Source organism: Lonchura striata, chromosome 1A (assembly GCF_050655825.1).
Source record: "Lonchura striata isolate lonStrDom1 chromosome 1A, ASM5065582v1, whole genome shotgun sequence".
Taxonomy (NCBI): Eukaryota; Metazoa; Chordata; class Aves; order Passeriformes; family Estrildidae; genus Lonchura; species Lonchura striata.
The window spans coordinates 46,419,044-46,439,876 of record NC_140741.1 but is presented as its reverse complement, the minus strand read 5'-3'; the positions used below and the strand labels follow the sequence as shown (position 1 = coordinate 46,439,876).

Sequence of the window (20,833 nt, the reverse complement as noted above, 5' to 3'; positions counted from 1 at the left end):
GCAGAATACAATCAATCCTCTCTCTCTCGTGTTTGCCTCCCAGTGGTACAGAATATACATAGCTGCAGTATCAGTGCTCCTGCTACAGCATTGCTAGCAAGCTAAAGGACAGGACAGTAATGCTCAGTTGTGAACATATCCCTGGACACTGCATTGGCCCTTATCACGCTGATGAGAACCATAGCCAGAAACTAGGCAAACTGCGGAGGAGGCTCAGGCCAGGGACCACTCCCCAAAAGCAGAATGAACAGGCCACTCTGTTTCAGAGTAGAGGAATTGATGTTAAAAACACAAGCTATGTATTGTCACTTGCCTTTAGAGACAGAGAAGAGACTTTCTCCATTTTATTTTTAAGTATAGACATAACACGTCTGAAAATGTAAACCATTACCTGGAAAGCAGTCGCCGGTCATACTCATGAAGTGAAGTTCCAAAAAGCTTCTGGAAGCTCCTGAAAGTCAAGCTTCCAGAAATTTCCAGAAATGAAAATGCAACAATATTCCAATGTAAAAAATAAAATACCTGATGTAACTACTTAGGAATTTATAAGACCTGCACCATCAGGGAATTTAAGAAGTCCCCAAGGTTTAAGAACCAAGCAGAAAGAGCAAAGCTAGGCTTGCTGCTGTGCTGTGGCCAGGGGACGGATCTTGTGGTGTCTCAGGCAGCAAAACTACTCACAGATATTTCCCAGAGCTGGACATCCCTAATGCCTGTCTCTCTTCAACCCTCATGTGGATTCTCAATTATAATACAATAATATATGCTATTTAGAATAATATTATCTGCTATAATCTAGTAATATAGTCGAACTCTTATTCAGACCTCTCCTCAAAGAGAGCTTGAATATGCTCTCTCTCTACTGATTTTCTTATTGCTTTAATGACTTAATATCTTTGAGGTTTAATAACTGCTTCCCTGAAAAATTTGGCTGAAATTGGCAAATAGATTAAATGATTTCATTTTATTATTATGAAAAGATTGACATGGATTCAGCATTACACTGTATAAATTCCTTAATAAGCCTGGTTAAAGAAAAAAAATTCACTATTGACAGATGATGTGATAAATTCTGTTCTGCATATTGATGAAAAGCCAAATTCAAAATGAGCATTTTAACATCAGATGATTATTTAGGTTGGACAATATCTTTAAGATCAATAAAGCTCCAACCATTAATCAAGTGCTGCCAAGTTCACCTCTAAACTGTGTTTTTAAGTGCCACATGTATATGTCTTTTATATACCTCCAGTGGTGGTGAAGAGTAGTCTCTGGGTCAGTTCAGTCCAGAGAGACAGCATGTCTTTAATGTGAGAGCTGTAAACAGATAGACATAAAAATATATGCCTTCTGTAGTCATAATCGGTAACAATTCACCGTACCTGATTTTTATGTGAGGTACATACGTGCCCATAGTAAAGCATAAAGTAGGTTAAAACCAGCTGAAAATTACTTCTTCCAAGCAAAGTGACTGATGAACAGTCAATACTAAGCAGCATAAATTTCAAACAAGGAAAAATATATCAGACTTAAAAATATACAAAGAATATGTTGTACTTTTACACTGAAAGCAACAATGAAATTCATACTAGAATTAGTATCTGTGCAAGGATGGTAAAATCAGAATCTATGCAAGGATCACCTCTTGTACTCAGCACTGGTGAGGCTGCATCTCATGTTTAGGTTTCAGCCCCCCACAAGAACATTGAGGTGCTGGAGTGTATCCAGAGAAGAATAAGGATGCTGGTGAAGAATCTGGAGCACAAAAAGGATGTTGAGGGAAGGCCCTATCACCGTCTACAACTACCTGAAAGAAGGGTGTAGCCAGGTGGGTGTTGAGCTCTTCTTCCAAGTAACAAGCAACAGAATGAGAGGAAATGTCTTCATGTTGTACCAGAGGAGGTTTAGATTGAACATTAGTAAAATTTCTTCATGGAAAGCATTGTCAAGCACTAGAGCAGATTGCCCAGGGAAGTGTTTGGGTCACCATGCCAGAAAGTATTTAAAAGATGTGTAGATGTGGCACTTGGAAACATGGTTTAGTGGTGGACTTGGCAGTGCTGGATTAACAGTTGGACCCAATGATCTTAATAGTCTTTTCCAACCTAGACAGTTTGTTGATTCCTACACTGATGAGAACGAACTTACTTCAAACAAATGTCATTAATTAGAAACTGCTGGGTTTGACAGTCTTTTAAGGAAACTAAGAGACAGTGAAGACAGAATAAGTTGCTCAAGTAGTTCTCTAGTAGTACTAGTGAAATCATATCATTGATGTCATATAGGCTCTCCTAGACAGATAAGCAGTGCTGAATTTTCATATGCCTTCCTCAAAGAATATAACGATCAGTAAGAAAGCTTAAAGACCATTCATTAAGCACACAGCACTGGTGCAAGGAAATTCCTTGTAGAGATCTAGGCTGATGACTGAAATCCTTCCTTGTCTTCTGAAGGCAAGAGCGGTACTATGTTAATGGTACAATAATATTGCCCAGCCACTCTTTCATTTTCTCTTGATTGGATGTCTGAGATATGTTGAGAAAACCTGACAGAGTTCAACAAAAACCAAATGAAAACATAACATGGATAAGGCTATTGCTATGTCTGCTAGTACATGTTCAGAAGAGCCAACACCGTTACCAAGAATTCCTTCCAGGAAGCAATAAGGGCAGCAGTGGGTGTTTTATGAAGACTTGGTAATTTAGTCCTTGGCCCTAAAAACTGGAAACTGACAAAACAATAATATTTCTTTTTTAAAAGAAAATAATTCTCCCAGGCTTCTCAGTTCCCATCTATACCACATCTTTCTCACAGTCCTGCATATGGTAAAGGACATGACCATGCTTTATTAAATATGGAATAGATTCTCTCCTATGGCAGTAGCACGAGTCATGGATTTCACTCAGGTCCATTTTAACCTCCTGTTTCTATGGCTGTGGACAGAATGGTATTTTTGCATAATGTATAAGAAAGTGCCTTGAAAAATTAAAGTAGGCACAACCTTGCAAATACAGTTGGCCTTTAGAAAACACTGAGGATTTGACTGGCATAGGTGGTACTTTGTGAACTAATATAGAAAAACACAGTCTTGCTGTGGAGACTATCCAGCCATGACAAACATGGCTGATAAAAAAATTAACATGAGCGGGTATGGTTGATAAGTATAAGGACTTTTTCTTGGACTTATTAGTTGTCTATCAGATACAAGTTCTGCACTGGGACATGCTCCAGCCACACCAGGTGACGTCCAGTAAAGAGAAAGCCATGAAAAAACACCCTAGAGAAAGGCGGGGCAGCAGGGTTCCTTCTTTTAGCCTAAGCCTACAGCTAGATTGGAGTAAGTTTAACACAAAACTGCATAAGGACTGGCTTGCAGAAAAGGACGTTCTTGAGATTATTTTATTGGCTCCCTCATTTATTGCTTTTTTTAAGCAGCTGTACTGGGATGTAGGAGACTGCACGGTGTGAAAGTTCAGATATGGAATAATAAGATTCAATAGCATGATTATGCATTTTATGTGTGAGGCACCTTTGATTGTGGAAAAAATTAAAGCATGTCCTCCATAAAGCTTGGGATGTTTCTCATAACACTAGCACAAGTAGGTAGATGAAGAGATGTCACATTCCTAATTGTTTCTTTTATCTTCCATGTGATAGAGACAAAGTTCTATTTTAAAGACTTACCAAAAAACAGGTCTTTCATCTGGAGTGTAAAATTCATATGTTCCCTGACCTCATGTGTCACATGGTAATGAAACAACGTAAATCAGAAATGTTAAAAGTTGAAGTTTGTTAATATTACTGCTGAAGCTCCAGTCTCTTTCCTAGTTAAACTGACAGGTCCATAGTCCAAATATATATATTTACAGATTACAATGACATAAAGACAAAAAAACTAATGGACATCAATGAGAAACAAATGTAAATGCAAGTTTCAGATGACTATTAGGAAATTACAGAAAGAAACCACCAAAAAAAAATCCCATGCCACCACAAAAATTACTCATATTTGAAATGGGGAAATAGACTTTCTTTGTACTTTACTACCATCTTACTCCTAAGGAAATACTTCAGTAATTTACATTTGTGGTGAAAATGTAAAAAAGCATATATTTTGCATTCTCTTATCTATGTTTCCTTCTCATATTTTTTTTAGCTGTCTGAGCTGAATCAGTGACCAAGATTCAGAAATTTATCTTTCCTGGTTGAGGAAGACATCATATACTGATATTTTGAGGTCAATAAACAAAAGAAGATAGACTCCTACTGGCTTCTGCATTTTTTCCCTCTGTTGTCAGCCACTTCAGAAAAACTGGCTGAATTAGATGTAGGCCAGACGTAGCAAGAGTTCATAAGGCAACATAAAGACTTTGGGGGGACTGAGTTAAGGTCAGTCTAATCTCAGGACACAATAGGTCAGGCATTTTCTTCAGGTACCCACTGGCCTGGGAATTATTAAAATTAAAGAATTAATTTCCCTCTTTCTCTCTCTCCTCCCATAAAATCCACAAGGGTCTCAAAGAGGATCTGAAAACAGATATTTCCATATAGCTCATTTTAAAAAGAGAAATCCAACCCATTAACTCAAGATAATGCCAGAGCATACTGTGCACTTGAGATAATCACAGGTAAGTCTCATATTGCAGTTTTTTTCCATCATAAAACTATTTTGAAAGCAACTACAAACTAGTTCACATTAATTTATGTATACTACTGCTGTCCAAAACTCACACCGCAAAAAAAAACCCCTGCTCTTTCTCCATCAGATGATAGAAAGAAAGACAGTCTTGGAAAGTAGGAGGTGAAATCCTGACTCCATTGTTTTCATTTGCTAAATATGAATTTGCTTCAACAGAGCCAGGATCTCCCCCCAAAAGATTTAGCTATAATAAGCCATGAAATGTCTGATTTAGCTATAGTAAGCCATGAAATGTCTAAGTGGCAGAGTAGAAAAACAGGTTGTGGAGAGTTTGGATTCCCACTTCGCACCCTTAAGCCAAGGACCATAGTAACACATGACATGAGACTATTGTCTTGGCTGTGTCTGAAACCATCAGATTTTCAACCCAGAAGATTCACATTATTACCAGTTTCTGTAGATAATCCTTCTGACAGAGGAATCAACCATTACAGAGATGAGGTGCTTCTTTCATTTTACAGACAGTATCCTGAGGACAACTATCATTACCACATCTGGTGATTCTAGAACTACATCAATTGTATTTTCATTTAACCTATTATTGGCACAATATTCTCTATTAGTGCTATCCTGACCATCCTGTTTCATGCTCTTGTAAAGGTACCTCTTTAAGTGCAAGGGACTAAGTTTGGGTGAACTGAAGGGAAAAAAGAAAAAAATTAAATTCTTCATCAGAATGAACACAAGCAGCCAGAAATAAGAAAAAGCACATAAACAAGAACTGAATCTATGCAGAACAATGCAGTGATCAAGGGAATTCAATCAGCACTGCTTCTAGAATCAAATTCAGGACATTAATTCCCACAGTACTTCTAAAGAGTATTTTAAAACCAGCTCTCCGTGTGTGCTAACTGGGATGAATGGAAATTCAGTAAGTAATGAAATTTTACTTGGTTTTGCTTTCTTAACTGCTTGAATTCTAAGAAAAAAGCGTCTACATTTTTCTCCATCATCAGCTAAAATGATGTATGTAAAATTCAGCATCGCCACCTGGTATCTCTTAAAGCTACCTGTAAGTAATTCTAAGTTAAAACTCAATATCCATTGACACAGTGAAAGACTGTTACATTTATTTGGCAGAGCTGCATATAGAAAAAAATTTAAAGTACTAATTTTTTTCCTGTCATATTTCCTCCTTTACCTGAATGTCATCTTCCTATCTTATTTATCCTAATTTTTTATATTTATTATAAGACTAATTTTACTACAGCATTATTTACATTGCTTGTCTTGTATTCCTTAAAAGATTAAATGACTTCACCATTCTGTGATTCTATACAATTATGTATGAAATACATACAAGATTATACATAACAGAAATCTCAAAACTATATTTAGCATACTCACCTGAATAAAGGAGTTCCACAAACAACACATTTGTATATTCCTTGAGCTTTGTGGTGTGTGTACTCCCCCTCAAAGGCACTGGGAAAACAACAACACTTCATTTTAAAATTAAAAAAAGGAATCGGTTTTTGGGTTTTTTTAAAGTAGCTGAGTCTTTAGAAAAATGTTATAGAAGAAGCCCATGATTTCTAAGTTGGCAGCTGTTTTTTATTAAAGGTAGCAAATAAAGCAGGCACAGGAAAAGGGGAATGTCCTCATTAGTGTGCCTCGGATGTTACGCATCATGCAAAAGGAAGCAAATTGTCTCACAGTTCAAAGGCTGGAACAACAACAAAACCAAAAGAAGTCTTCCCCTATCTGGCAAGTGAAATGTCAAGTTTTTGTAAATGGATTATTTGGCACGTAGCTCAACCTGCCGCACCTCGCTGTGTCTACGTCTGGGCCGCGTGCAGGGCTCGGCGGCTGCAGTGGAGCGAGGTGTGAGGCCGCCCGGGCACTGCAGAGCCGTGGCGCTGGGTCAGGCCAACACCGGCTGCCCGGGCAGCAGACATTGTAGCTGAAAATGAAATAATTGGTCCAGGATTTCAAGCTGTACGCACCTTATATTTTCAGTTGAAAAGCAATATTCCAGCTTTAAGGGAATATTTTTCTAAGTTAACAATCTAAAAGGCTAGGAGGTCATTCACCTAATACGAATCAGCTGCGCTAGCCCAACAAAAAGCCTATGTGCTCAGCAGCTTGTTTTTATTATCCTTTCACCCTTTTTATGAGGCCCAATTTTTTTTATAAACAGGATTTTTAAGAATGACCTAATCTCCGATTGTTTGTGTGCATTAAATCACGTTGTTGGTCCTGTACACAAGAGCATGGAGGGCTGGGGGGAAGGCAAAGATGGGCCTCCCAGCAAAGGCAACCGTCCCCGCGCCCCGCCAGGGCTGTGACAGGATGGAGAGGGCTGGGGCGGAGAGGGGGATTGTCCCCACCAGCCTCTCTGGCATGTTCAGTGACCAAATTCAGCACTGTCAGGAAGAAGTTTGCCTATTAACCAGGACCCCACGTGCAGCGGGGAGTCCTTCCAGCTCATGAATGAAAACAAGCAGTTACATCATTAGTACGTTTAGAGCAGAGGTAAAGCCAGGGCCTTATGCCAAGCCCAGTGGTATAAATTAGACAACAAAAAATGGCTGGGCCTTGGCAGATTACCTTTGGCTGGAATCAGCTGAGAGAGAGAGACTTTATTCACTAAAAACAATCTTGGAAGTCTGTCCTTTTTTTTCCCCCTCCAGGACTTGAGGCTGGGTTCCAGCGACTAAAGCCATGTGAGGGCAGTTATTGAAAATTTTTGACATTCCAACCACAAATGAGCCAATAAATACCTTCTCCACATGTGCTTCAAAAAGAAATTGGAGTGGGGTGGAAAAGAACTAAATTATGCTACCTTCTTTCTGCAGCCAAACCGTCTATACTTACAATGGCCACCTTCAAAACTCCAGCCTCCTGGCACAGGGCCATTTCCCTCGTGGTTCTGCTTACTGCGATGTCTTCCAAAAAAAGTGCACCTAAACCACTATTACTTCCACACGTTTTGTAGTAAACTAAAAACAGACTCTAAATATGAGCCTGGTGACTTTATAAGACATGCAATGTTCATTAAAAGAAAAAGTCACACAAGACCCTTGGCCCTGGCCCCCCTGTTGCAGATGCTTGTCTTTGCAGTAGTGTTAATTTGTAGGGGTTAGTAAACAAGTGCAGAAATCCTGGAAGAAGATTAAAACAACCAACAAAAGTTGGTAGGGAAGGTGAAGAAACAGCAGTAAGAGGAGGGGTGGAAAAGAAAAATGCCTGTGTTTTTAGATCTGAGTTTCCTTCATCCCGCCTTACCTTTCAGTCCCCTTCTCCTGAGTGACATGGTACTGCAGGGGTGTCAGCCGCTTCCTCAGCTCCTCCTGGGAAAAGACCACCTTACAGTCCTTTTTATCCCTACATGACCCTGCAAAAGGAGAGGATAAGGGAGAAGGAGCCTTTTTAACTTAAATCCTGAATAATTGCTTTGGCAGACAGCCACAGTATAGCTTCTGCGTTCACTTGTCAATGAGCAGGCTGGTCCCTAATGCACAAAGAATGGCTCAGCTGAACTGCAGCTGATTATTTATTCAAATATAAGTACAGAAAAGAATTTTTATAGAGAACCAGGTGATTCCGCTGGAGCAGTGACAGTGTACTACAGCCAAAGCCCTTTGGTGTGTTATACACTAAATTGTTGCGCACACAATCATTCACAAGAAAGTGCCATTTTTGACCATTAAAAAAAGATCTGCAAAAATCCCAACTACAGCTGAAACATTCTTTACAAGACATCTATATTAGAGACTTATGGTAATGGGCATATGATGTTTAGCCATAACATCTGGCAATTTCAGTACCCTTTAAAGTAGCTGAAAAACAATTCTAACCTTCAGAATTACAGTAAGGTTGATTTAATTTCTAGTTGCATCCTCATCCTTTATAACAGTAGCCTTTTTCTTTTTTCACTGTTGAAGCATTAGAATAGAGTCCTAAGGAGTGTTATTTCTTTATGCACAAAGCTGTACAAGGTTCAACAATAAACTTGTAAAATTTGTTGCAAAGGAGGGTTGCTGTTGAAATTACCCTCCTCCAAAAATCTAATCTTAACACTTTGCTTAGTTCACACAGAAAATCCAAGGAGTACATAAGGTTTACTGTAAAAAATCAACATTTGTATAGTGCAAAAATCCACATTTGGAAAGCAAAAAACAACAATATAGTTACTTTTGGGAATGAAAATTCCCAAAGTAGTAACATAAATTGCAAAATATTCAGGTAACTTTGATAAACATTGGAAAAAATTAGCTGACAAAATGCAGCAAGGAAAAGCACTCTAATTATGACAGTAATTAAAATATGGTACAATAAGAAATAAACACTCCCAACAAAAATATTTTTTGCTGGTAATGTATATATACTCATAAAAAGACCAATTGTGTTCTCAAAGTAGAGGCAACAGAGCTACCCATCTGTATGTCATTTAGTACAGGAGAGGCAATGGCAGGTTTAAATTACATGGTATTGGATTGCAATTTCCTAACATTGGATGCTTTTCTGCTTTTTTACCTTGAGTCATTACTAAGGAGCGTTCATAAAAAGTAGCTTAGAGCACAGATGCTTGCAAATCATTTAAGAAAAGATGTTTCTTTCTTCCTCCCCCTCTTCTTTTCTCAATTTTTTAATGTGTGGGGGTGGATGAATAGGGGAGAGAGAAAAAGAATAATGCTGTTGGTCACTACCAACTAACCCTAGGAAGTATTTTCAGGAAGAAAAAAGTAAAATTGAAAACATCTGATTGAAGTAAATAGTGCAAACATAAAAAGCTTTACTAGTGAGAGAAAAGTATTGAAAAGCGACTTTATTTCAAAGATTAGAAATTACTTTTGATCTAAACATTCTTAAAAACAGATTTTTTTCCACTTTGACCCATCTCATTAGCTGTGCTGCAGAGTCTTCGTTTTAATGGCAAGCTTTGAAAGAGCGCTGCTGTATGCCTTTGTTAGCTTCAATCTTATTTGGGAGAGGGATAAAGATTTCATTCCAGGTCTCTTTGTTTGTCTTTCAAGAACCACTAAAGCAGTATTCTCACAACTTTTGCTGGAATGTGCCCTGTGCCATAGCTTACAAATTATTTGGTTTTGGTGCACTTAAAGGTCACCTTCCAAATTAGCAAAATTTTCCTACATCCTGGCTTTTCAACCTTAAATGTAAATATTGTTTCCTAACTGTAAGTGAGGTTTGTTCTTTATAACATTTGGTTGCTTATTTAAGGATGTCAAACTTTGGAGGTTTTTATTCTCCAAACGTGCAGGACTCTAGGACTAATAAGTCTTTCAAAGTATAGCTAACAGGGAAAGGAAGCATATGCATTCTATAAATAGCTATTGTTATCTTGCATTACGCAGTTCAGAAAGAAATTGTTTGAGAGACAATCTTTTCTTTACAATTTGAGTTTTAAAAAGTAGTCTAGAGAGCAACAAAGAATCTTACAAACCAGCATCTCTTCACTTTTTAAAATGTCTACCATAATTTAAAAAAATAAATTCTACTTGCTACTTAACTGCTTCTGAAGCTACTAGCAAATTAAGCAAACTTCACTTTGAAAAAAGAGAAAATACTGAGTGTTTATAAAAATAGTCAGTATGCCCCCTTTACTTTCCATAAATAATTTTCATCTCGTTTACAAATGTAATGTTCTCCAATCTGTGGGTTCACTATACGCGTAAGAAAATTTCTAGATGCCACATGATCCACCACAATGATCAGAAGTAGGAAGCATGTTTCAAAAAGATCCTTTGTATGCCTTGTTTTAATAATTAACCATATGTTTTATAATACAAACAATTATTTATGTCTGCAGGGGAATTTTACCAAATTTCACTGGGGTAAAATGCAACTGACCTCAATAAAGGATTCTTCAAGTTTTCAATTTGAGTATTGATCCACAAAAAGTTGCACTACAAATTATAAAGGAAATCTCTTGGTCCAGCCTTCAGCATTCAAGGATGTCCCTATTCAATTAATTGTACTTATTATTTAACTGCTAGCAACAAACAAATACCTCCGTAAATGTATCACACAATTTCCCTATTGCCATAGAGGCAAGGAGGTAAAGCAGGACTCATCCTTGACTGCAGAGGATATAAGAGTATTTTATCTGAAATGGGGATAGCCTACAAGCTTCTATAATAATTCTAGAAAAATACTAGATGAGATTCTAGGAATACATTCCTTCAGTTAGGAAAAAAATTATGTGCAAAATGGACAAAAGTACATATTTTTCAGTAAAAGAGTGTTTGCTTCTGGTTTTGCAGCTGTTCCTTTATGACATGAGATGACTGTCACAGTCAAGCCAACTGTTTGTATCCTGGAAGGGGACAACATAAAGCTACACAAATATGCCCAATATAAGAAAAACTTCCACTAGTAATGGAGCTGTTATTGAGCTCATTATTAAACCAGAGAATAAACAGGCAGGCTGACCACCTTCCTCAGTCTGGTTCTCCATAGATGGGATGAGGTTTGGGCCCTGGAAAGGGTCCATACAGGCAACAAAATGCTTCAGCAGCTCAGCTATAAAGGCAGGCTCAGAGTTCACTGGCAAATCATACAGTTTGAGGCAAATGAGATAAAAGGTCATCAGTTCTACAAACAGCATTATATCAGTGTGGTTACTGATTAAATGTAAGGCTAAATTAAATGCAGTATGAGAATAAGAGAGCCTGGATTCATAAGATCTATAATAGCACTCTTGTTCCTTGGAGATGGTGTTCTCAGCAATGACTTTTAGAAAAGCCCAAGGTAGTTCTGAACTCCAGTTAGATGCAGCTGTTTAAAGGTGAACTGCCTGCAAAGGCGGACAAAACCTCTTTGATCCACTGCAGGATTGGAGGCCAGATTAAATCTCTCTAATCAGGTGCCCCATGGTGCCTTCTTTGGGGTTGGCACTCCTAAGAAGAGCAGTGTGCAGGCAGCTACTTCAGCCCTCTGGCAACAGCTACAGCAGTGCCAAAGGCACTTATGATCCTGGAGCAGGATGGCAGGTTTTGTGAGGAAAAGACCAGCCTCACAAATCTTAACGGGAAAAAAAAAAAGCTGAGGAGGGTGAAACAAATATCGACAAACAAATATCAACATAAACTCTTCTTGGAGACTTCACAGTATTCTTGTGTTTAGGAATGTTTTTTTTTTTTTTCTGAAAAGCAAGGCAATGCATTTCTTATTCACCTGTAAACTATGGGCATTTCAGAGCTCAACTCTGAAGTCTGCTGTAAAAATTAAGTGAATGGAAAGTATTTTCTGGATGTTGACCTGATAATGAAGTAATTAAGCATCTCACCTCACATATAAATTCCAACTGATTTTTTCAAACCTACACTTCATAACATTACTTCCTTATAATCAATCACAACAACAAGAGCAACAAGATATGTTCAGACAGATGGACACAAATTAGCAGACCATTACTCCTCAACTCAGCCCCTCATCTGTTCCAACATACCAGAGGTTGGTGATCAGTGTCTGACATGCCCGAAATATGATGGCATTTTGCCTGATAGCTTTCCTATATCAAACACTCTTTTGAACCATTCTAACAATTTGCTCTTACATTTTGTTGCTTCCTATCAGTGAAATTAACTCAGTATTTCAATTACATGGAAGACACAACATACATTTTCCCTCTTCTACCTAAGCTTATATTCCACTGGAATTAATGGACATTATGGTCATGCACTGAGCACATACCACTTAGCCTTCCTAACTAAATACAGCAAGATCAGATGTTCCAGCAGAGCACAGCCATTTAATAAATTGGGCTTTTATTTTTCAGTACTATTTATTTTAATATAAGAAGTTTTTTAGGGGCCTTACAGGACCTTTTATTTTTCATATCCCACCCCAGCCCCAATCCTGCAATGGGACCTGTGTAGGCAGATCATTGAGAATATGCATAGCTACTTGAGGGGTCTATGGCTGTACATCAGATTACAGGATCTGGCTCTAAGTATACATCTCTTTGCTTCCCAAATTCTGTCCCATCATGAGTGAGTCAGACCTTGGTAGATTGATGGTAAATTACCTCAAACTGGTTTTAAGAGGAATTTCACAAAGTTAAAAAAATATTTGCATACATTTCTTTAAATAAATATCCTTACATATGCTATTGCTAACACTTAGTATTTTTAGAAGTGGAATTTCTTATTTCTTATTACTTCAGATTTCATTTCACAGTTTATGCCTCTTGTTGCCAGTTTTGCTTCACTGTCTGATTAAGAAAAGGCAAGCTCACAACTCTCACATATTTTAATTTCTGTTTAATTTCTTCTCTGCAGCCTCTAATCTTCAGCCTCGGGAGAATGCTGCAAGTGCTCTCACTGCAAAAAAGTCAGGGACTGCTATCGAGTTTAAAAAAGAACAGCTCTTGAGAACGGTTACATTGCAAACACTTCTATTGACTTGTATTTGGAAAACACAGTTTTATAAAACCTGTATTTGACATGATAGTACTTTTTATAATCCCCTCACGAGCCATTTCAAATTACCTTAGCCTGCTGGTGATTAGGATAAATGTTGCAAAAGAAACTGAAACTTGAGTTTCAGAACTCCCTCTGAAATGTTTGGAGGTCAGGTTTAAGTAAAATTCAAACTTCATTAAAAAAACCTGTAAATGTTTTACACATTGAAAAACAGATCTGTGGTTCCTTTGCTTTCTTGCTGTAGGTAGCTCACTCCCACCTGCTGTTGAAAGACCATTTGCAGTTTCATGCAAGCATTAGAAGTAATGGAGCGAAGACCATTTCCACTATATTGTGCATTGAAAATCCAAAAGCCAGGTACCAGGACAGCAGTTTGAATTTTGGGTCAAATTCCAGGTTCTATCTTAAAAGAACACCACCCAAAAACTGTCTTTAAAAAAATTATTTACTTAACACCAGGAGTTCAGATGGTCACAAGGGAAGGGCAAGCTCCTTTTCTGCAAATTTGCAAACTTCCCATACAATCAAGTAACAGAGCTGTCACTTTTTTTTTCTACCTGGTCATCAGCACAGCTCTTGTTCAATAAAAAAAAAAAAATTTAAAAAATTCCCAAACTGACAGCTAATGCATCTTTATGCACTTGTTTTCTCTCCACAGAAAGTGGTACTGGGACCCCAGCAGGCAGGCCCGTATAGGCAGCATCTGTTATTTCCACAGGTCTGTAAACCTGCTTGCAGCAAGTTACACTAAGGCAGCCATGCAAGCCAAAGAAACATTCCCTGGAAAAGAAATCTGAAGCTGCCTCTCCTCCATGTGAATGTAAAAAACATTTAACAAAATTCTGAAGTGTTTTGCATAGTGGGAAAGGAGGAAAGAAGATCAGAAATCCTTTTGTCCTCTCCAGGCATGTCTACTTTACTTCCATGCCTGACATCAATGAAATAAATGTCACTACCAGACACAATCTTGGTCTCACAACCTTTCCAAATTATAATGACTGAGAAGAGTCCACCACTACTCTGCATTAGCTGGTGGAGATGAAGGCAGCTTCCTCTGGAGCTTTTTGAGCTGTCATCTTCACTACTATTGCTGCAACAACAGCATGTGGCTGCTCAGCAGAGGTTGGTGAATAGAAGAACCTTCAATTAAGTGGAGCAAGAGCTCATTATATTATAAACTGCCACATTTGTTATCGTTTCTGCTGAGATGGCCAAAGACAGAGTGCACAGGGCAGCTGACCTATTTGCCTTACTCTTTGGATGCAAACCAGGCAAGACAAGATCAAGATCTATTGGTACAGCAGTGGAGGGGGGAATATTTATTATGATGGATTTCTCTTCCTCTCCCCTTAACAGATAGACTTTTGTTTTGCTGATATTATCCTAGCACCTTTCACAGGCACTACATTTGTTTAAATTAAAAACAAGGAAGAAAGAGACACTAGGCACTCTTTATCTGGTCAGTAGAATTTTGACAGAATCAATAAAAGGGTGCCCAACATATGGAAAAGCATTTTATTAACAGTGGGATCAAGGTGAATTTAGTAAGTGCTTTATGCTACCTTTTGCATTTAAAATATTTCAGTAAGTCATCAAAATAAGCTTATTCACACAGCTTTAATAAAGGTTTAACCCTGCAGCAGAAACAATTAAAAAGTCAGCATTTTCCAGCCGTGGTGTGTAGCTTATTTTGGCATTCAGGCTTTTGCTAAATCCTCCTGCTGCTTCCTCCACAATAGTGATGTGTGGCCTGTGAAATGAGCACTGGATTTCAAGACTCAAGGTGCTGCAATCTGTACTTGGGATGGGGGTGGAGGAAAGGAGAGAGCTGGGGGAAGGTTTTTCCTCTCCTCCAATTCTCTATAGCAGCCCAGATCTAATCCCCGGAAAAACTTGATCTGTCTCCATCTGTAGAGGGTAAGGAACGCTTTTGCAAAAGCACTGCCTGCTCTGTGGCCTTTCATCCCACTTCTCCAAGCATTGAGGAGCATACCCATCATGAAGACAGGAACTGCTGGGAACTACTCCAGTTGATGCTCTGCTATGACCACCACAGAAAACACTGCAGCCCACTACCCTCTCAAATCTGCTTCACTGCTTAGACTAAAGGATCAATCAAAAAGGTTTTAACTGCCAACTTAATTCCCTAATGGGCCTTCTGGAATTCCTTATGTTTAGTTAAAATTCAGCCATGCCTTATTGGTCAAGAAGATGGGGTCAATCCCTGTGATTTAAGAGGATACAGTCAAGCTTTTCCCCACTCTGTGCTCCTCAGGACGCCCTGACCTGGGCCAGAGCATTGATGGGGGAGTACTTACCCACAATGCACAAAGCTGCCAGCACCACACCTGGGCTGCCAGCACCTCCTGTCCCACAAGAACCTCTTCTCCAGACAGAGCAAGAGGCACCTTTGTACTCTAGCCATGCATCCCTACCCAACACATCTTCCTTTGAAGGAAATAATAATCACAGTATTTAGCTTGTAACTGAGAACAATTTCCTCTTCTTAGCATTCTCTGGGACACAACTCATCTCTACTCATTTACCCCCAGATCATGATCTATGCTGTAGCAGTCTATGGTTAACCTAGCAGCTAAGGTATGGTAATGTTCAAGCCTCTAGGGCCTGATTCCCAGTCCATATTCTAGGCCCATTCAAGGTTCCATCAAATTCCAAGCTCATAAAGTCTCTAAATGATCTTCTCCTCCATTGTTTCCCCAACACACTCTTACTGACTTTAGGGCTCACATTCACGTCTTGCTTTTTTTCTTTTTCTTTTTTTCTTGCTTGTCCTCCCTTAGTTCAGCAATATTGAAAATCTCATTTCTTTCTTATTGCTGTTGTCTCTCCTTTATATCACATTCTTCTCTGAAACCTTTATCACATATATACTCCTCAGAGAAAAGACAAAGCCAGAAGTTGCTTTTAATTGAAAGGAAAAAAGTGAAGGCAGTCCTCAAAGGGCTTCTTAGTCCTCCTGTTAGACACTCCAATAACTAAAAAATGTAACTTTTCATGAGAAACTTTAAAACTCAGAAACACCCTGCTGAAAATTCATCTTTTCCATACCCATATAAGCAGAAAGCACACTAAGCCTGAGCTGCAGAAGGCTCAGGAATAGAACACAGGAAATTTATGAACGCTCAGAATTAAAACATTCTTGAAAGAAGGGTGGGAATGGATTGTGGTGGATCCTCTATGAGAGCCGTAAGGGAATGAAAACAACCATAAAAGATCCATCAGGATACACATTAAGGGTCTGTCTTTGTGCATGATCTGGGAGCACAAGAAATGTCTCATCATCCCAGTCCTTCTCAGTGCAAGAATCACTGAGGAGCCTCCATCCAGGTGGGCCAGGGACAAGCACCATCTCTCTCCTGAGCAGATGAGGAAGAGTACTAAACTGCACCAGACCAAAGACTTAAAAAGAGAAAAAAAAAAAAAAAAAAAAAAAAAAAAAAAAAAAAAAAACAGAGAACAACCTCTAGGAAACATAACAGAAGGCTTCTAGTCTTCTTTATGATCCCAAGTTTGGCAAGTATCAGGCACTTTTAAGGGTATTACACCCAAAGAGATCTCTACTAATGAATTTAGTCTTAAAATACATAAGTAAGGCATTCTAGATGGAATACTATTGTACAAAAGGAACATTTGTAAATATAGTACAACATCAAATAGATTCCCATGAAGACAGGTATATGTAATTTTTAAAACTCATTTTAAAGCCATTCCAAAAATCTGATAATGTTATACTCTATTATGATAATGCAGTGTCCTGCTATTATATGACTAAAAGGCAAACATATACACATTTAGAATAATGATACATTAATGGTTTCACATGCTATTTACTGTTGTGATCACATAGTGCATATTTTCCACTCTTTTGTTCAAGAGTCTTTCTCATAACTGCTGGGAGGCAGTAAACTAGGTATTTCTAAGACTGTGTTCTAAATTTAAAAATCTATTTTTGATCCAAATTGATATTTACATTTTTTTTAAATTTAACTGGATACAAATGAGTTTTAATTTTTGCCCCCCAACCAGTTCTGAGAAAAAAATACATTCATCTGAGACCTTGTATAGCATACTTAAACCCAGAGCAAAATTTTATGTTCAAGATATAAACCCCAGAAAATATGAATTTATAATTAAAACATTGACAGGCATTTAACCATAGCTGTATGGATGGTTTATGCTGTACAATATCAGTCTTACTTTTATTTTCTTTTGGACCATGTGAACAGACATCTGGAGTAGTACATCTCTGGCGATACACATTACGGAAAACTATGGGGAAGTTATAATACACATTATAGAAATGATATCTCTGCACATAGAAACAGACAATATGAAATGTTTAGTCATACTCAAGTCACATGAAGTTTGGCAGTAACCTCAATACTTTGAACCCACAAGACTAATGTCTTTACTAGATTTTGGTTGTTAAAACCGTATCTGGCAAGCAGTATGCACACAAATATTTCCTTGACATGAGCAATTTGAGAGTTCAGAGGAACAAATTCATACAAATAATTAATGTATGCAAATGTTTTCAAGATCTGCTTCTAAAAGTAATTACTTATGTTAACAGATTACTGCTAAAAATCTAATTGTGAAACCCAGTAATTTTCTGTTCAAGATTAATTTCAATTTTATGAAAAGACATTATATTAAAACTTAGAATTAACAAAGATTTAATAAAAGAATGAGAAACCATACTATATATATTTACTTAATAAAGACTTACACCATATGCCCAACACCATCATCATACAGATGCATTGTAGTTTAATCTAATGCTAGAAAAGTACGGTTTCCTACCAGTAGTTATTTGAGCAATTAAACACTACACAACAATTTAATATTACCCAAGACTTTATTATAAGAAAAAAAAAAACCCAACCCTAAGTCTATCCCTATAATTTTTTTATCATTATTTTTACTTAATTTTACAAGCACCATAATTTTCTTTTATCTACAGAAGAGGAAGATCCAATTTATCACATGCAAAAAATGTGATGTAAGCAGTACAACATTCAAAGTGTTAAAGAAATAAAGGGTCTTTTTAAGAAATGAGAATCCATAATAATTAAAAGACACAGCAAAGCAATATAAGCTATCTTTTTAGGTTATAGCTTGGTGGTCTGCTTCAGAAAACCTATGTACATGGAATTTGCATAATCATGACTTGCATCAGTTGCTTCTTAGTATGCATAAAGCAGATGAAGTAGTTTTTATACTAAAAGTTTGGTGGGGATTTTTGTAATTTTGACATGGGCTTTTTTTAAAGACTTAATTTCTGTGAATTAAATCCTGGCAGGTGCTCAGTGCATCCTACATTTCCAAAGAAATTCAGAGCATTCAACTCTAATAAAGTGGGCTCAAGGAGCAACACTTGTGTGTCACACAACAGATACAATGTAGCTGCAGTCATCACTGAAAATGAAGAAACCCTGAACCAATGTGATGGTAGTTTGAATACGGGCGAAGGTTTTGCTTTTTTCCCAGTATTCTTGCTTTATTTTAAATACTTGTAAATATTCCTAAGGTGTCAGGGTGTACTTTCTGTATGAATGACTCCTAACAGGAAGCTTTTCTGGGTGTGCAGAACAGCAGAACAGCGAATGCCTAGTGCCATCTACTGGGAGCGCCTGCTCCTGCTCAGACTTGCCATCTTGTCTGCAAAAATGTTATGGGCAAACAGTGCACTAGGTGTGCACACATTGAAACGTTTAGTCCTAACTTCAGAAAAAAAAAAAAATTTAAAAATACAATTTGGAAGAACAGATCTACACCCCAGGTGCTTATATACAAACAGAAAAAGAACAAGTAAAAATACTTCACTAGTACATGTGAAACTCACAAATGCTTACAAAATAGTAGTTCAAAGAAGGCACAGGTCATTTCTATTCTAAGATAGGTCCCAACAGTATTTAATTAATTTAATGGGGAGTGGGGGAGGGGGAGGAGAAAAAAACATCTTTTTTCTGGTCTACAACTATATATTAAATATAAATTATGTATTGCCTTGTGTTACTTTGTTCCTTACAGGAAGGATAGAGGTACAGTTCCAAGCATAGAAATTGAAACAATACTTTCATTCAAGCCCTTGTCCTGCAAATATTTAACTGCATAGTGTTCAAAACACTGTTTGAAAGCCCAGTTTACTGTTCTGACTGCACTTTCCTTCCTTACTTTGAGCATGGGCTCCAGAAGGTTAAAAAAATCTCATTCCATATTGAATTTGCCACTGAATTAGAAGGTGGCCAAGCTCCACGAAGTCCCAGACTTGGTGGACACATGGCATGGTGGTATGGTTACAGGACTGCAATTCACACAGAACTGGATGGTGGGAAAAGCACTAGCTCAAAGTGTTATGTTATAAAAACTCAGGAGTACTTGGATGTTTTCTGTATATTCAGAAGCCAAAGTCAGGACAAATGTGGCATTTAAGCAGAAGTTGGCTCTACATTTCCTTCCCATGTTTTATTGGATACATGCTATGCCATTTACTTGCAACCCCTCAAATACACCACACACATAAAAAAACAAACCAAAGGCAAAGCAAGCCTATATTAATTTTTAAGCATCTGGGGAATTTAGATTACTCTTAAAATATGCAAGATATGTGATTGTATATTATTCCACTGTTAGCAGATGAATTTGGGCTTACTATATATAAATATCTCTCTATATATATATCTCCATAAAGTAGTTAGTCAGTGGAACTCAATCTATTAATGGTCCCACAGTTAGGGATCTAAGGGATGGGAATAAACAGTAGTGTTAACTTTTTATTGCAAAATGTGACTACCGGGTTATGACAGAAAAACTACTTGATAAAACAGCTAATGCAGTGCTTTGGAAACAGGTACGGAACAGCAAAACCTCCCGTGGTGTTTCTGTGTGTTTCTAGTGATCAGCTTGCAGATCTCCTTTTCAGAGTGAAAACAAAATGGCCAGAAGACTGAGTGTCCCCATGTTAAGGTAGACAACAGCAATATGAGCACACATCAAAAGGAGCATAATGATGGCTAAGGAAATGTGCTTACTCTATATTTTTAGGATTTTAAATCTGGCTCAGCAGCAAATATAACAGGAAACCAAGGTCAAGCTGACACAATGTGGGTTATTCTCTCTCTTCCTCAATATGTGTTTGCAGTTCCTATCAAGGTTAATGCGAGTTTTGTGCACATGTGGGGGAAATGGAACGTAAATGCTGCAAAAATTTGACTCAGATATAGTTCAAATAAAGTCTAATAAGCTTTAGGAAAATCCATCAGCTTGAAAACTGATGTCTTATCACTGAAAAAAAATCTTTAAAACATCACCTCCATATGCTTGCTAAGTCCAGGTCTGGGAGAAACTGCTTGTAACATTCTGGACTCTTATGAACCAGTTGTGAGTGTAGCACAAACCCCCAACCTGGCCCATTTTTGAGGCTTAACACAGATCAGCCAGGACTGTATCTTTTTTATTTGGGTGTCAAGAAAATTTCTAGTAATGTTCAAAATTAACTCAGTACAGCTTATATTTTGTCGCACATAACCCTGTACACTGACATTATTATGCTTTCATTACAGACTGTTGTCTTTTAAGTGAAACACAAAATACTTAGGTTCAAGGTTTTCATGATATAATTAATTCATGGAGATGGGGTCTTATGGCACCCTTCCCAGACCTAATGGACAAACCTGGGCCTTACACAAAAAGTGCAGCTGCGTGTGGGCATTAAATTGCA

At 37.8% G+C, this 20,833-nt stretch overlaps 1 protein-coding gene across 1 annotated transcript in view; it reads right to left on the bottom strand.

Annotated features, from left to right (window-relative positions):
- The window catches only part of MSRB3 (methionine sulfoxide reductase B3), a 79,385-nt gene that overhangs the window by 37,576 nt on the left and 20,976 nt on the right, over nt 1-20,833 (bottom strand). The window contains exons 3-4 of the mRNA XM_021547365.4: nt 7,928-8,036; nt 6,047-6,124 (exon numbers count right to left, since the gene is read on the bottom strand). Coding sequence (XP_021403040.4) covers nt 6,047-6,124; nt 7,928-8,036 — 187 coding nt within the window. The remainder of the gene's footprint in view (nt 1-6,046; nt 6,125-7,927; nt 8,037-20,833) is intronic.